This window comes from Entelurus aequoreus, linkage group LG01, assembly GCF_033978785.1.
Source record: "Entelurus aequoreus isolate RoL-2023_Sb linkage group LG01, RoL_Eaeq_v1.1, whole genome shotgun sequence".
In the NCBI taxonomy this organism is placed as follows: Eukaryota; Metazoa; Chordata; class Actinopteri; order Syngnathiformes; family Syngnathidae; genus Entelurus; species Entelurus aequoreus.
In genome coordinates this window covers 100,511,741-100,528,018 of record NC_084731.1, presented here as the reverse complement: position 1 = coordinate 100,528,018, position 16,278 = coordinate 100,511,741, and the positions used below count along the sequence as shown (strand labels likewise).

The 16,278-nt window shown below is 42.5% G+C and overlaps 1 protein-coding gene across 1 annotated transcript in view; it reads left to right on the top strand.

Annotated features, from left to right (window-relative positions):
• Window positions 1-16,278, top strand: part of slc2a9l2 (solute carrier family 2 member 9, like 2) — a 168,886-nt gene that overhangs the window by 82,754 nt on the left and 69,854 nt on the right. The window contains exon 6 of the mRNA XM_062063704.1: window positions 2,535-2,680. Coding sequence (XP_061919688.1) covers window positions 2,535-2,680 — 146 coding nt within the window. The remainder of the gene's footprint in view (window positions 1-2,534; window positions 2,681-16,278) is intronic.

Genomic DNA, 16,278 nt, shown 5'->3' with positions numbered 1-16,278 from the left:
GTTGAGTTAGGTGAGTCCTGTATGGGAGCTTGAGCAGGTTGAGTTAGGTGAGTCCTGTATGGGAGCTTGAGCAGGTTGAGTTAGGTGAGTCCTGTATGGGAGCTTGAGCAGGTTGAGTTAGGTGAGTCCTGTATGGGAGCTTGAGCAGGTTGAGTTAGGTGAGTCCTGTATGGGAGCTTGAGCAGGTTGAGTTAGGTGAGTCCTGTATGGGAGCTTGAGCAGGTTGAGTTAGGGTGAGTCCTGTATGGGAGCTTGAGCAGGTTGAGTTAGGTGAGTCCTGTATGGGAGCTTGAGCAGGTTGAGTTAGGTGAGTCCTGTATGGGAGCTTGAGCAGGTTGAGTTAGGTGAGTCCTGTATGGGAGCTTGAGCAGGTTGAGTTAGGTGAGTCCTGTATGGGAGCTTGAGCAGGTTGAGTTAGGTGAGTCCTGTATGGGAGCTTGAGCAGGTTGAGTTAGGTGAGTCCTGTATGGGAGCTTGAGCAGGTTGAGTTAGGTGAGTCCTGTATGGGAGCTTGAGCAGGTTGAGTTAGGTGAGTCCTGTATGGGAGCTTGAGCAGGTTGAGTTAGGTGAGTCCTGTATGGGAGCTTGAGCAGGTTGAGTTAGGTGAGTCCTGTATGGGAGCTTGAGCAGGTTGAGTTAGGTGAGTCCTGTATGGGAGCTTGAGCAGGTTGAGTTAGGTGAGTCCTGTATGGGAGCTTGAGCAGGTTGAGTTAGGTGAGTCCTGTATGGGAGCTTGAGCAGGTTGAGTTAGGTGAGTCCTGTATGGGAGCTTGAGCAGGTTGAGTTAGGTGAGTCCTGTATGGGAGCTTGAGCAGGTTGAGTTAGGATGAGTCCTGTATGGGAGCTTGAGCAGGTTGAGTTAGGTGAGTCCTGTATGGGAGCTTGAGCAGGTTGAGTTAGGTGAGTCCTGTATGGGAGCTTGAGCAGGTTGAGTTAGATGAGTCCTGTATGGGAGCTTGAGCAGGTTGAGTTAGGTGAGTCCTGTATGGGAGCTTGAGCAGGTTGAGTTAGGTGAGTCCTGTATGGGAGCTTGAGCAGGTTGAGTTAGGTGAGTCCTGTATGGGAGCTTGAGCAGGTTGAGTTAGGTGAGTCCTGTATGGGAGCTTGAGCAGGTTGAGTTAGGTGAGTCCTGTATGGGAGCTTGAGCAGGTTGAGTTAGGTGAGTCCTGTATGGGAGCTTGAGCAGGTTGAGTTAGGTGAGTCCTGTATGGTAGCTTGAGCAGGTTGAGTTAGGTGAGTCCTGTATGGGAGCTTGAGCAGGTTGAGTTAGGTGAGTCCTGTATGGGAGCTTGAGCAGGTTGAGTTAGGTGAGTCCTGTATGGGAGCTTGAGCAGGTTGAGTTAGATGAGTCCTGTATGGGAGCTTGAGCAGGTTGAGTTAGGTGAGTCCTGTATGGGAGCTTGAGCAGGTTGAGTTAGATGAGTCCTGTATGGGAGCTTGAGCAGGTTGAGTTAGGTGAGTCCTGTATGGGAGCTTGAGCAGGTTGAGTTAGATGAGTCCTGTATGGGAGCTTGAGCAGGTTGAGTTAGATGAGTCCTGTATGGGAGCTTGAGCAGGTTGAGTTAGGTGAGTCCTGTATGGGAACTTGAGCAGGTTGAGTTAGGTGAGTCCTGTATGGGAGCTTGAGCAGGTTGAGTTGGGTGAGTCCTGTATGGGAGCTTGAGCAGGTTGAGTTAGGTGAGTCCTGTATGGGAACTTGAGCAGGTTGAGTTAGGTGAGTCCTGTATGGGAGCTTGAGCAGGTTGAGTTAGGTGAGTCCTGTATGGGAGCTTGAGCAGGTTGAGTTAGGTGAGTCCTGTATGGGAGCTTGAGCAGGTTGAGTTAGGTGAGTCCTGTATGGGAGCTTGAGCAGGTTGAGTTGGGTGAGTCCTGTATGGGAGCTTGAGCAGGTTGAGTTGGGTGAGTCCTGTATGGGAGCTTGAGCAGGTTGAGTTAGGTGAGTCCTGTATGGGAGCTTGAGCAGGTTGAGTTAGATGAGTCCTGTATGGGAGCTTGAGCAGGTTGAGTTAGGTGAGTCCTGTATGGGAGCTTGAGCAGGTTGAGTTAGGTGAGTCCTGTATGGGAGCTTGAGCAGGTTGAGTTAGGTGAGTCCTGTATGGTAGCTTGAGCAGGTTGAGTTAGGTGAGTCCTGTATGGGAGCTTGAGCAGGTTGAGTTAGGTGAGTCCTGTATGGGAGCTTGAGCAGGTTGAGTTAGGTGAGTCCTGTATGGGAGCTTGAGCAGGTTGAGTTAGATGAGTCCTGTATGGGAGCTTGAGCAGGTTGAGTTAGGTGAGTCCTGTATGGGAGCTTGAGCAGGTTGAGTTAGATGAGTCCTGTATGGGAGCTTGAGCAGGTTGAGTTAGGTGAGTCCTGTATGGGAGCTTGAGCAGGTTGAGTTAGGTGAGTCCTGTATGGGAGCTTGAGCAAGGTGAGTTAGGTGAGTCCTGTATGGGAACTTGAGCAGGAGTCTCAGCAGTTGTTAGTGAAGCATGAAAGTATCACATTGAATCTACTTTTCTGTTCTTAGCTAAATCCTCTCTTTGTTTTGTGACAGGTATAGCTCTCAGTGTCCTGCCCATGTATCTGGGAGAGATCTCCCCAAGGTACATCAGAGGCTTTATTGGCCAGTTCAACTCCATCCTCATCTGTCTGGGAGTGTTTACTGGTCAGGTGTTGGGCCTGCCTGAGCTCCTGGGACAGGTAAGTTTCAACTTATACACCTTTTTAACACCCTGAGGTATTGTGTAGCTTTGGAAAACAACTTTTATTGTGTAGCTTTGGAAACAACTTTTATTGTGTGACTTTGGAAAACAACTTTTATTGTGTGACTTTGGAAAACAACTTTTATTGTGTGACTTTGGAAAACAACTTTTATTGTGTGACTTTGGAAAACAACTTTTATTGTGTGACTTTGGAAAACAACTTTTATTGTGTGACTTTGGAAAACAACTTTTATTGTGTGACTTTGGAAAAAAACTTTTATTGTGTGACTTTGGAAAACAACTTTTATTGTGTGACTTTGGAAAACAACTTTTATTGTGTGACTTTGGAAAACAACTTTTATTGTGTGACTTTGGAAAACAACTTTTATTGTGTGACTTTGGAAAACAACTTTTATTGTGTGACTTTGGAAAACAACTTTTATTGTGTGACTTTGGAAAACAACTTTTATTGTGTGACTTTGGAAAACAACTTTTATTGTGTGACTTTGGAAAACAACTTTTATTGTGTGACTTTGGAAAACAACTTTTATTGTGTGACTTTGGAAAACAACTGCTCCACACTCAAATCACACACACTGACAACAACCATGCAAAAGAAATCAAGTCTTCAGTTTTAAGCAAAAACAACCTTTCTTACTTATTGGTGTCTGTTCTTGTGTATTTGGGATCTGCATAAGTCTTGAAAATGTGAAATGAAAAGGTGTGTCAAACCGTGGACTTTGGGTTGTTCGTTTTCCCGAGTTGCAAGGAAGGTTGGAGCGGGCAAGGCGTGAAGGTATATACATGATTTAATAATTACTATAAAAAGTGTAAACAAAAGGCGGAAGTACAAAAACTTGGCTAATGAAACAAAAACTGCACAAAGGCAGAAACTATGGACATAAAACAAATAAACACTTACTATGACGTGATGGACTATGGTATCCAGAGTGTCAGGGGTACCAGATAGCAAGGAGGTATGTCGCCAGGCCGACTGGCTGGCAAAAATGGGCTGAAATAATACAGACATGATTAGTGACAGGTGCGTGAGTGCATAACGTGTGACAGGTGAAAACTAATGAGTAGTCATGGAAACAAAACAAGCAAGAGTGCACAACCAGGAACTAAAAAGAGTCCAAAAATCAAACCAAACCTAACCAAAACAAAACATGATCACACAGACATGACAAGGTGGAGATATTTACACAACTATATTGCCTTCCTTCATACTTCCTCCCACAGAGATATTTACACAACTATATTGCCTTCCTTCATACTTCCTCCCACAGAGATGTTTACACAACTATATTGCCTTCCTTCATACTTCCTCCCACAGAGATATTTACACAACTATATTGCCTTCCTTCATACTTCCTCCCACAGAGATATTTACACAACTATATTGCCTTCCTTCATACTTCCTCCCACAGAGATATTTACACAACTATATTGCCTTCCTTCATACTTCCTCCCACAGAGATATTTACACAACTATATTGCCTTCCTTCATACTTCCTCCCACAGAGATATTTACACAACTATATTGCCTTCCTTCATACTTCCTCCCACAGAGATGTTTACACAACTATATTGCCTTCCTTCATACTTCCTCCCACAGAGATATTTACACAACTATATTGCCTTCCTTCATACTTCCTCCCACAGAGATATTTACACAACTATATTGCCTTCCTTCATACTTCCTCCCACAGAGATATTTACACAACTATATTGCCTTCCTTCATACTTCCTCCCACAGAGATATTTACACAACTATATTGCCTTCCTTCATACTTCCTCCCACAGAGATATTTACACAACTATATTGCCTTCCTTCATACTTCCTCCCACAGAGATATTTACACAACTATATTGCCTTCCTTCATACTTCCTCCCACAGAGATATTTACACAACTATATTGCCTTCCTTCATACTTCCTCCCACAGAGATATTTACACAACTATATTGCCTTCCTTCATACTTCCTCCCACAGAGATATTTACACAACTATATTGCCTTCCTTCATACTTCCTCCCACAGAGATATTTACACAACTATATTGCCTTCCTTCATACTTCCTCCCACAGAGATATTTACACAACTATATTGCCTTCCTTCATACTTCCTCCCACAGAGATATTTACACAACTATATTGCCTTCCTTCATACTTCCTCCCACAGAGATATTTACACAACTATATTGCCTTCTTTCATACTTCCTCCCACAGAGATATTTACACAACTATATTGCCTTCCTTCATACTTCCTCCCACAGAGATGTTTACACAACTATATTGCCTTCCTTCATACTTCCTCCCACAGAGATGTTTACACAACTATATTGCCTTCCTTCATACTTCCTCCCACAGAGATATTTACACAACTATATTGCCTTCCTTCATACTTCCTCCCACAGAGATATTTACACAACTATATTGCCTTCCTTCATACTTCCTCCCACAGAGATATTTACACAACTATATTGCCTTCCTTCATACTTCCTCCCACAGAGATGTTTACACAACTATATTGCCTTCCTTCATACTTCCTCCCATAGAGATATTTACACAACTATATTGCCTTCCTTCATACTTCCTCCCACAGAGATGTTTACACAACTATATTGCCTTCCTTCATACTTCCTCCCACAGAGATATTTACACAACTATATTGCCTTCCTTCATACTTCCTCCCACAGAGATATTTACACAACTATATTGCCTTCCTTCATACTTCCTCCCACAGAGATATTTACACAACTATATTGCCTTCCTTCATACTTCCTCCCACAGAGATATTTACACAACTATATTGCCTTCCTTCATACTTCCTCCCACAGAGATGTTTACACAACTATATTGCCTTCCTTCATACTTCCTCCCACAGAGATATTTACACAACTATATTGCCTTCCTTCATACTTCCTCCCACAGAGATGTTTAGAATTTGCCCAAATTCTGATGTTTTTCCAATCGGTGACATTAGCGGATATCTCCATATATGGTACAGATTTAGCCAAAGTACTTTTACGCGAGTCCGCCATTTTCGTGAATAAGCTCCTTCTTTTTGGCTATCCCCTTGCTGCGGGGCAGACTGGCTCGTACATGCACACGCGTCCTCCGCTGTTGCCATTTCTAAAACAAAGTAGCGCATACTTCTAACTTATATCCGTCAGTAGACTCGCTATGGAGGCGCTAAAAACTACAACATGGGTGACGGGGAGAGGACGCTGTCGAAGTGGAGGCACGTAAATAAGAAAGCAGCTTGAAAACGGTCAGTAAAACATAACCTAAGCACACTTTTGAACAAAGACCAATAAAATGTTTGTATTTTTATAAGTGAAACAATAAAATACTGTGGAAACATGAGTTGTACGGTATACCGCTACTAGTATAGTATCCCGGTACTAATGAATCAAAAACAATACTATACTCTGTTTGAAAAGTACCGCTTCCCGGGCATGACGGTGCGTCATCGTCACGTGGTGACATTGCTGCTTTTACCAGCAGAGGAGCATGTTTGGCAGCGCACACACACAGAGTACTTACAAGCAGACACAGTGTGTAGACAGAAAAGGGAGAATGGATGCATTTTGGTGTAAAAAGTAAAGATAAAGGTGAAGTTATAACACTGAAACACCCTCAGGAAGAGCTGCTTTAACACATGGCTAGCTAGCTAGTGGCTAACATCCATCCGCAGTGCTTTAGCTACTTCTAAATCACTAATCCTGGTCTCCATGGTGACAAATAAAGTAAGTTTCTTACAAGTAAGATGCTTCACTACACAGCGTAGGAGGATACAATAGCTCACTGGCGTCACCGCTAACAAAAGCTAGCGTGCCTGAATGCAAACAATTGCCATAGGTGGATCTACACTTGACATCCACTGAAATGATACCAAGTACAATAGCATATCTAGTCGATACTACTACGATAACATTGATATTTTTTTTATCACACATTCTTTTTTTCCTTTTAAAAAAAAATCATATAATGTTTATAAAGTCAGTAAATATGTCCCTGGACACATGAGGACTTTAAATATGACCAATGTATGATCCTGTAACTACTTGGTATCGTACTGATACCTACATTTGTGGTATCATCCAAAACTAATGTCAAGTATCAAAGAAGAGAAGAATAAGTGATTATTACATTTGAACAGAAGTGTAGATAGAACATGTTCAAAGAGAAAATAAGCAGATATTAACAGTAAATGAACAAGTTCATTAATAATACATTTTTACAGTTTGTCCCTCATAATGTGTACAAAATAATAGGTGTATAAATGACACAATATGTTACTAATTAGGAGTCTTTGTTTGTTTACTTACTACTAAAAGACAAGTTGTCTAGTATGTTCAACATTTTATTGAAGGACTAAATGACAATAATAAACATATGTTTCATGTACACTAACATTTGTTGTTCAAATAAAGCCAATAATGACATTTTTTGTTGTCCCCTTTATTTAGAAAAATATCGAAAGGTATCGATAAGTATCTAAATACATTTTGGTACCGGTACCAAAATATTGGCATCGGGACAACCCTAGTGGTAACTCAACTTAAGAATGCTTTAAAATAACGGCTATTGTTAGGATTTAAGCTGCAAGCAAACATTTGAGAGACCACCATCCCCCCATCAGGTGGTGTAGCAAACGTCACAACCACAAAAGATCCGACCACACAAATGTGGTCTAAATGGCTAGCATGAACTTATAGCTGGAGATCAACATAACTTTGTTTTCCAAGCATGGGAAGGAAGAGAGTGTGATATAATATTCATTGACTGAAAGAAGGAATACATCAACCTTCAAAACCGCTATAAAAGTTCACCTCCAGGCAGCTACAACCCTAAACTAACACCCTCCCCGGATTGCTAATAATCAAATGTAAACAATCAAATGCAGATTCTTTTTCTTATGCCTTCTGATCTCTCTCTCTCTCTATGTCCACTACTTGATGTCCATATCCCCACCCCCCCACCCCACCCCCCCTCCACACTCCTGATTGTAAATAATGTAAATAATTCAATGTGATTATCTTGTGTGATGACTGTATTATGATGATAGTATATATGATAGTATATATCTGTATCATGAATCAATTTAAGTGGACCCCGACTTAAACAAGTTGAAAAACTTATTCGGGTGTTACCATTTAGTGGTCAATTGTACGGAATATGTACTTCACTGTGCAACCTACTAATAAAAGTCTCAATCAATCAATCAATCAATCAAAAACTCCACAATACGTGTCGCCAGCTTGGTGAGGCAATTCCAGCGTATTAGTACTAGTCCACACCATCCTGAAGCAGGATTTGTATGTAGCTGTCATGGGGGTGAACAACAACAACACAAAAGTCCCATTATTTGAATCCATCATCCAGCAGAAGGATATTTTTGTCACGATTGGGGTTGCAGCTAACTGCGGTTCCTTCTCCCGGGACGCAAAACTGACAAATCCGGACGAAAGCGTGCAGGTAGAAGACGATTTATTTCATAACTGGATACAAACAGACAAAACCAAAACCAAAGGGGTGCGTGCCGATCGCACGGGAAGCTAAGGTAACTTACTAGCACAGGAATCCTAGAACTCGGAAAGCAGAAAACCAACGTAACTTGTTGCGAATGCAAACAATGAAGCCACAGCGAGTGACCGGAAAAGGTAGGCTTAAATAAAGTCTCTGATGAGCAACAGGCAGGTGAGGTAAAAGGCAGGTGAAAATCACAAGTAACCATGGTGACTAAAACAAACCCTCGAAGTGCACAAAACAGGAACTAAGGGAGCCCAAAACTAACAGAACATAACTAAACAAAACATGTTCCGGACCACGGATCATGACAATTTTAGCATTCATTTATCAACTTAGTATGTAATGTTCATAGAATAGAATAGAATAGAATGCCTTTAATGATGTCATTGTACATCAGCTCAATTGGATCACAGCATCAACAATATCAGTGCAAAAAAGAAGGTTGTATTTGGGCTCGTGACTTTTGAAGGGAAATAAACAAAGCGGTGGACCAGAAAACCAGCAAACAGTGTGCAAAGTCTCTGAGTACCCAAGAGGCCAAGCTAGATCTTACCACGGAAAGCAGAAACCAGCAAAAAATGCAAACCATGGAAGGAAATCTATGCCTACTCGTTATCAAAAAAAGATTTGCCGAGTGATATCAAGGATTATCCATCACTCGCGTTCACAAACAGGTCCAAGTTTCTGGTGCTCCAGACGAAAAAACGGATACAAACTTGGACAAGCATAGAGGTCTACAACTTCTTTTGCTTGGGTGAAGTTGCATTTAATGACTAAACTTCACGTCTATAGCCATGTTTGTTTACGAGTATTTCCCCGTCTTTATTCAAATATAACTATACATGTCAACGTTGTGTATAAGCCAAACGCTTCATTTCCGATTGCTGACTTTGGTAAAAAACTAACTCTTTCAGGTTTTGCTCGCATTTGGTTTCTTTTATTTGGACTCGGCGATTTGGTGCTTTTATGAAACCCTCGTAGCAACAATGTGTTAGAAGCAATACAAATACTTTCAAGACAAAAATACTAAACGTTAAAAGTATAGCAAACCTTTAACGAAGTGATCACTGCAAACTCGGGCGTTGTTCGACTGCCTTCTTAGACTGGAGTGCGTGCCACTTTTTCTTATGCAAAAAAAAAGTAATGTAACAACAATTTGACTTTTAAACGATCAATTTTGTGAAGTGATGTGTTTAATGTAAATCAAGTTAAAAAAAAGATTGATTCGTGTGTATGAGAGTGTTTCAGTAGTGTGTGTGAGAGAAAAAAGGGACGGCGTGGCGAAGTTGGGAGAGTGGCCGTGCCAGCAATCTGAGGGTTACTGGTTCAATCCCCACCTTCTACCATCCTAGTCATGTCTGTTGTGCCCTTGAGCAAGACACTTCAACCTTGCTCCTGATGGGTGCTGGTTAGCGCCTTGCATGGCAGCTCCCGCCATCAGTGTGTGAATGTGTGTGTGAATGTGTGTGTGAATGTGTGTGTGAATGTGTGTGTGAATGTGTGTGTGAATGTGTGAACGTGGAAATAGTGTCATAGCGCTTTGAGTTCCTTGAAAAAGGTAGAAAAGCGCTATACTAGTATAACACATTTACATTTATTTACATTTACAAAAACATTGCAGTTGTTTGTGAGAGCATTTCAGTGGTGTATGTGGGCTCTGTACCGAGGATGTCGTTGTGGCTTGTACAGCCCTTTGAGACACTTGTGATTTAGGGCTATATAAATAAACATTGATTGATTGATTGATAGTGTATGTGAGAGGTCATTCTGAATAATGTCCCTAACGCCCCCTCATATTTTCTTGTCTTCTTTCGTAAACTCTTGACATCTTTCACCCTTCTAGATGGCCTAACTGAAGAAACTTTTATCTGATTTGAACGGTTCCGACAGCCTAAAACAACACATCTTTATACGAAAAAGGCCAAATTCCGCCCACCACCTGCAGCCTCGCATATTTAATGAGCTGGACGTGACGCCAGGTGAACACAACCTAAGCTAGTAGGGATGTTTTCGCAAGATTGTGAAATACTGTCACCAAAGAGAAGTCAAACCAATCCTCTGAGATTGTTGGGCAGGTGATCTGTCAAGTGATCTGTCAAGTGCCTTGAATGATCTGGACGAGTGAAGCAGGGAATTAGTTTCAACTGGAAAATACTTTCCATCTGTCAGGAGACAGGATAGATGAGCGTCTCTAACATGTCTTGGACTCAGGAGACAGGATAGATGAGGCTCTCTAACATGTCTTGGACTCAGGAGACAGGATAGATGAGGCTCCCTAACATGTCTTGGACTCAGGAGACAGGATAGATGAGCCTCTCTAACATGTCTTGGACTCAGGAGACAGGATAGATGAGCCTCTCTAACATGTCTTGGACTCAGGAGACAGGATAGATGAGACTCTCTAACATGTCTTGGACTCAGGAGACAGGATAGATGAGACTCCCTAACATGTCTTGGACTCAGGAGACAGGATAGATGAGGCTCTCTAACATGTCTTGGACTCAGGAGACAGGATAGATGAGACTCCCTAACATGTCTTGGACTCAGGAGACAGGATAGATGAGACTCTCTAACATGTCTTGGACTCAGGAGACAGGATAGATGAGCCTCTCTAACATGTCTTGGACTCAGGAGACAGGATAGATGAGCCTCCCTAACATGTCTTGGACTCAGGAGACAGGATAGATGAGACTCTCTAACATGTCTTGGACTCAGGAGACAGGATAGATGAGCCTCTCTAACATGTCTTGGACTCAGGAGACAGGATAGATGAGACTCCCTAACATGTCTTGGACTCAGAAGAGAGGATAGATGAGCCTCTCTAACATGTCTTGGACTCAGGAGACAGGATAGATGAGCCTCCCTAACATGTCTTGGACTCAGGAGACAGGATAGATGAGCCTCTCTAACATGTCTTGGACTCAGGAGACAGGATAGATGAGCCTCTCTAACATGTCTTGGACTCAGGAGACAGGATAGATGAGGCTCTCTAACATGTCTTGGACTCAGGAGACAGGATAGATGAGGCTCCCTAACATGTCTTGGACTCAGGAGACAAGATAGATGAGACTCTCTAACATGTCTTGGACTCAGGAGACAGGATAGATGAGCCTCTCTAACATGTCTTGGACTCAGGAGACAGGATAGATGAGACTCCCTAACATGTCTTGGACTCAGGAGACAGGATAGATGAGACTCTCTAACATGTCTTGGACTCAGGAGACAGGATAGATGAGCCTCTCTAACATGTCTTGGACTCAGGAGACAGGATAGATGAGGCTCTCTAACATGTCTTGGACTCAGGAGACAGGATAGATGAGACTCCCTAACATGTCTTGGACTCAGGAGACAGGATAGATGAGCCTCTCTAACATGTCTTGGACTCAGGAGACAGGATAGATGAGCGTCTCTAACATGTCTTGGACTCAGGAGACAGGATAGATGAGCCTCTCTAACATGTCTTGGACTCAGGAGACAGGATAGATGAGACTCCCTAACATGTCTTGGACTCAGGAGACAGGATAGATGAGCCTCTCTAACATGTCTTGGACTCAGGAGACAGGATAGATGAGCGTCTCTAACATGTCTTGGACTCAGGAGACAGGATAGATGAGCCTCTCTAACATGTCTTGGACTCAGGAGACAGGATAGATGAGACTCCCTAACATGTCTTGGACTCAGGAGACAGGATAGATGAGACTCCCTAACATGTCTTGGACTCAGGAGACAGGATAGATGAGACTCTCTAACATGTCTTGGACTCAGGAGACAAGATAGATGAGACTCTCTAACATGTCTTGGACTCAGGAGACAGGATAGATGAGCCTCTCTAACATGTCTTGGACTCAGGAGACAGGATAGATGAGACTCCCTAACATGTCTTGGACTCAGGAGACAGGATAGATGAGACTCTCTAACATGTCTTGGACTCAGGAGACAGGATAGATGAGCCTCTCTAACATGTCTTGGACTCAGGAGACAGGATAGATGAGGCTCTCTAACATGTCTTGGACTCAGGAGACAGGATAGCTGAGACTCCCTAACATGTCTTGGACTCAGGAGACAAGATAGATGAGACTCTCTAACATGTCTTGGACTCAGGAGACAGGATAGATGAGACTCCCTAACATGTCTTGGACTCAGGAGACAGGATAGATGAGCCTCTCTAACATGTCTTGGACTCAGGAGACAGGATAGATGAGCGTCTCTAACATGTCTTGGACTCAGGAGACAGGATAGATGAGCCTCTCTAACATGTCTTGGACTCAGGAGACAGGATAGATGAGACTCCCTAACATGTCTTGGACTCAGGAGACAGGATAGATGAGACTCTCTAACATGTCTTGGACTCAGGAGACAGGATAGATGAGACTCCCTAACATGTCTTGGACTCAGGAGACAGGATAGATGAGCCTCCCTAACATGTCTTGGACTCAGGAGACAGGATAGATGAGACTCTCTAACATGTCTTGGACTCAGGAGACAGGATAGATGAGCCTCTCTAACATGTCTTGGACTCAGGAGACAAGATAGATGAGCCTCTCTAACATGTCTTGGACTCAGGAGACAGGATAGATGAGACTCTCTAACATGTCTTGGACTCAGGAGACAGGATAGATGAGACTCCCTAACATGTCTTGGACTCAGGAGACAGGATAGATGAGACTCTCTAACATGTCTTGGACTCAGGAGACAGGATAGATGAGACTCTCTAACATGTCTTGGACTCAGGAGACAGGATAGATGAGACTCCCTAACATGTCTTGGACTCAGGAGACAGGATAGATGAGACTCCCTAACATGTCTTGGACTCAGGAGACAGGATAGATGAGACTCTCTAACATGTCTTGGACTCAGGAGACAGGATAGATGAGACTCCCTAACATGTCTTGGACTCAGGAGACAGGATAGATGAGCCTCCCTAACATGTCTTGGACTCAGGAGACAGGATAGATGAGACTCTCTAACATGTCTTGGACTCAGGAGACAGGATAGATGAGCCTCTCTAACATGTCTTGGACTCAGGAGACAGGATAGATGAGCGTCTCTAACATGTCTTGGACTCAGGAGACAGGATAGATGAGCCTCTCTAACATGTCTTGGACTCAGGAGACAGGATAGATGAGCCTCCCTAACATGTCTTGGACTCAGGAGACAGGATAGATGAGGCTCTCTAACATGTCTTGGACTCAGGAGACAGGATAGATGAGACTCTCTAACATGTCTTGGACTCAGGAGACAGGATAGATGAGCCTCTCTAACATGTCTTGGACTCAGGAGACAGGATAGATGAGACTCCCTAACATGTCTTGGACTCAGGAGACAAGATAGATGAGCCTCTCTAACATGTCTTGGACTCAGGAGACAGGATAGATGAGCCTCTCTAACATGTCTTGGACTCAGGAGACAGGATAGATGAGCCTCTCTAACATGTCTTGGACTCAGGAGACAGGATAGATGAGCGTCTCTAACATGTCTTGGACTCAGGAGACAGGATAGATGAGCCTCCCTAACATGTCTTGGACTCAGGAGACAGGATAGATGAGACTCCCTAACATGTCTTGGACTCAGGAGACAGGATAGATGAGACTCTCTAACATGTCTTGGACTCAGGAGACAGGATAGATGAGCCTCTCTAACATGTCTTGGACTCAGGAGACAGGATAGATGAGCGTCTCTAACATGTCTTGGACTCAGGAGACAGGATAGATGAGCCTCTCTAACATGTCTTGGACTCAGGAGACAGGATAGATGAGCCTCCCTAACATGTCTTGGACTCAGGAGACAGGATAGATGAGGCTCTCTAACATGTCTTGGACTCAGGAGACAGGATAGATGAGACTCTCTAACATGTCTTGGACTCAGGAGACAGGATAGATGAGCCTCTCTAACATGTCTTGGACTCAGGAGACAGGATAGATGAGACTCCCTAACATGTCTTGGACTCAGGAGACAAGATAGATGAGCCTCTCTAACATGTCTTGGACTCAGGAGACAGGATAGATGAGCCTCTCTAACATGTCTTGGACTCAGGAGACAGGATAGATGAGCCTCTCTAACATGTCTTGGACTCAGGAGACAGGATAGATGAGCGTCTCTAACATGTCTTGGACTCAGGAGACAGGATAGATGAGCCTCCCTAACATGTCTTGGACTCAGGAGACAGGATAGATGAGACTCCCTAACATGTCTTGGACTCAGGAGACAGGATAGATGAGCCTCTCTAACATGTCTTGGACTCAGGAGACAGGATAGATGAGCCTCCCTAACATGTCTTGGACTCAGGAGACAGGATAGATGAGCCTCTCTAACATGTCTTGGACTCAGTTCCAGCAGCTGGTTTCATTTCCACTTGACATCCAAGCCTCAATTTGTCTCCGAGAGAGCAGAGTAAAGCTAACACATTTCATGGTGTTAGCATAGAGACTAGGGGGACTTCAATACAAATCTTCATATTTCAGTCAGTCAAAGGTCCATTTGTATAATCAATCAATCATCAGCTTTAAGTGAACCAAAGTGCTGCACACTAAACATTCTGGGGTTTTGGATAACCAAATTTACGAGTTGCAAGTCTTGGGTTAAAATTTGGAGTTATTTTTATGAGGAGCAATCCATTTTTTGGGTTTTGAGGGTATTATTTTAACTCAATTACTAGGTTTTCAAAATTATGACCCATTTTTGGGTTGTTTTTCAATGAGTAATGCATTTTTGGGTGAAATGCTTTTTTCTAATTAAAAAGTTACTTTTTTCTTGAAGGGAATTTTGGTTTCTCATATTCATTCACATCGACGTCCCTTATGTGGGCTCTGTACCGAGGATGTCGTTGTGGCTTGTGCAGCCCTTTGAGACTTTTGTGATTTAGGGCTATATAAATAAACATTGATTGATTGATTGATTGATCTCATTAACATGATTTATGTACATAGAACTACTATGACCATACATGGCAATTCTTGCAAAAAAAAATGTCACTCATATCTTGCCTTTGAGTATATTTTAATGGAATGAAAATCATTTTGATGAGTAGTTGGGAAGGAGTAAGACAAACCAGCAGTAACATTTCTAATTTTGAACCAACTATTGGGTCAGGAAGTGCTAAATTGCACAACCCAATAGTTGGGTTGGGAATAACCCAACATTGTAGTGAGCATAACTCAGCTTTTGTGTTAAATCAATTAAACCCAATAGTTGGGTTATGAATCAACCAACATTGAGTTAGCATAACTCCATTTTTGGGTTAAATAATCCAACGCAAAAGTTGGGTTGATAAAATTAACCCAAAATGTTGAGTTAAAATAACTCAAATAAGGGGCTCGTCCTTTTTTCAACCAGCAATTGGATTAGAATCGGGTTCTTTTTTAACCCAACATTTTTTAGTGTGTGGTCAACAGTACAAGGAAGACTGAGCATGAATCAAGAACAGAGAATACATTTATGTAATTAACTTAAAATTCATAAACGTTTCATCGTATTTCCTAATACCAAATGCAGCTCGGAAAAAAGATGTCTTAAATTTAGTCTAAAAAATGTTGGTTGATAACATCTTTCTAAATGTATATTTTTTTATATTCCCACTGCAATTGTAGCAGAAAATGAGAAGTCTTTAAATGCACTTTAACATGGACGCTGCAATGGACACATAAATGAAGGCAGAAGAGTTTAAATGCACTTTAACATGGACGCTGCAATGGACAGACAAAGGAAGGCAGAAGAGTTTAAATGCACTTTAACATGGACGCTGCAATGGACAGATAAATGAAGGCAGAAGTCTTTAAATGCACTTTAACATGGACGCTGCAATGGACAGATAAATGAAGGCAGAAGTCTTTAAATGCACTTTAACATGGACGCTGCAATGGACAGATAAAGGAAGGCAGAAGAGTTTAAATGCACTTCAACATGGACCCTGCAATGGACAGATAAAGGAAGGCAGAAGAGTTTAAATGCACTTTAACATGGACGCTGCAATGGACAGATAAATGAAGGCAGAAGTCTTTAAATGCACTTTAACATGGACGCTGCAATGGACAGATAAAGGAAGGCAGAAGAGTTTAAATG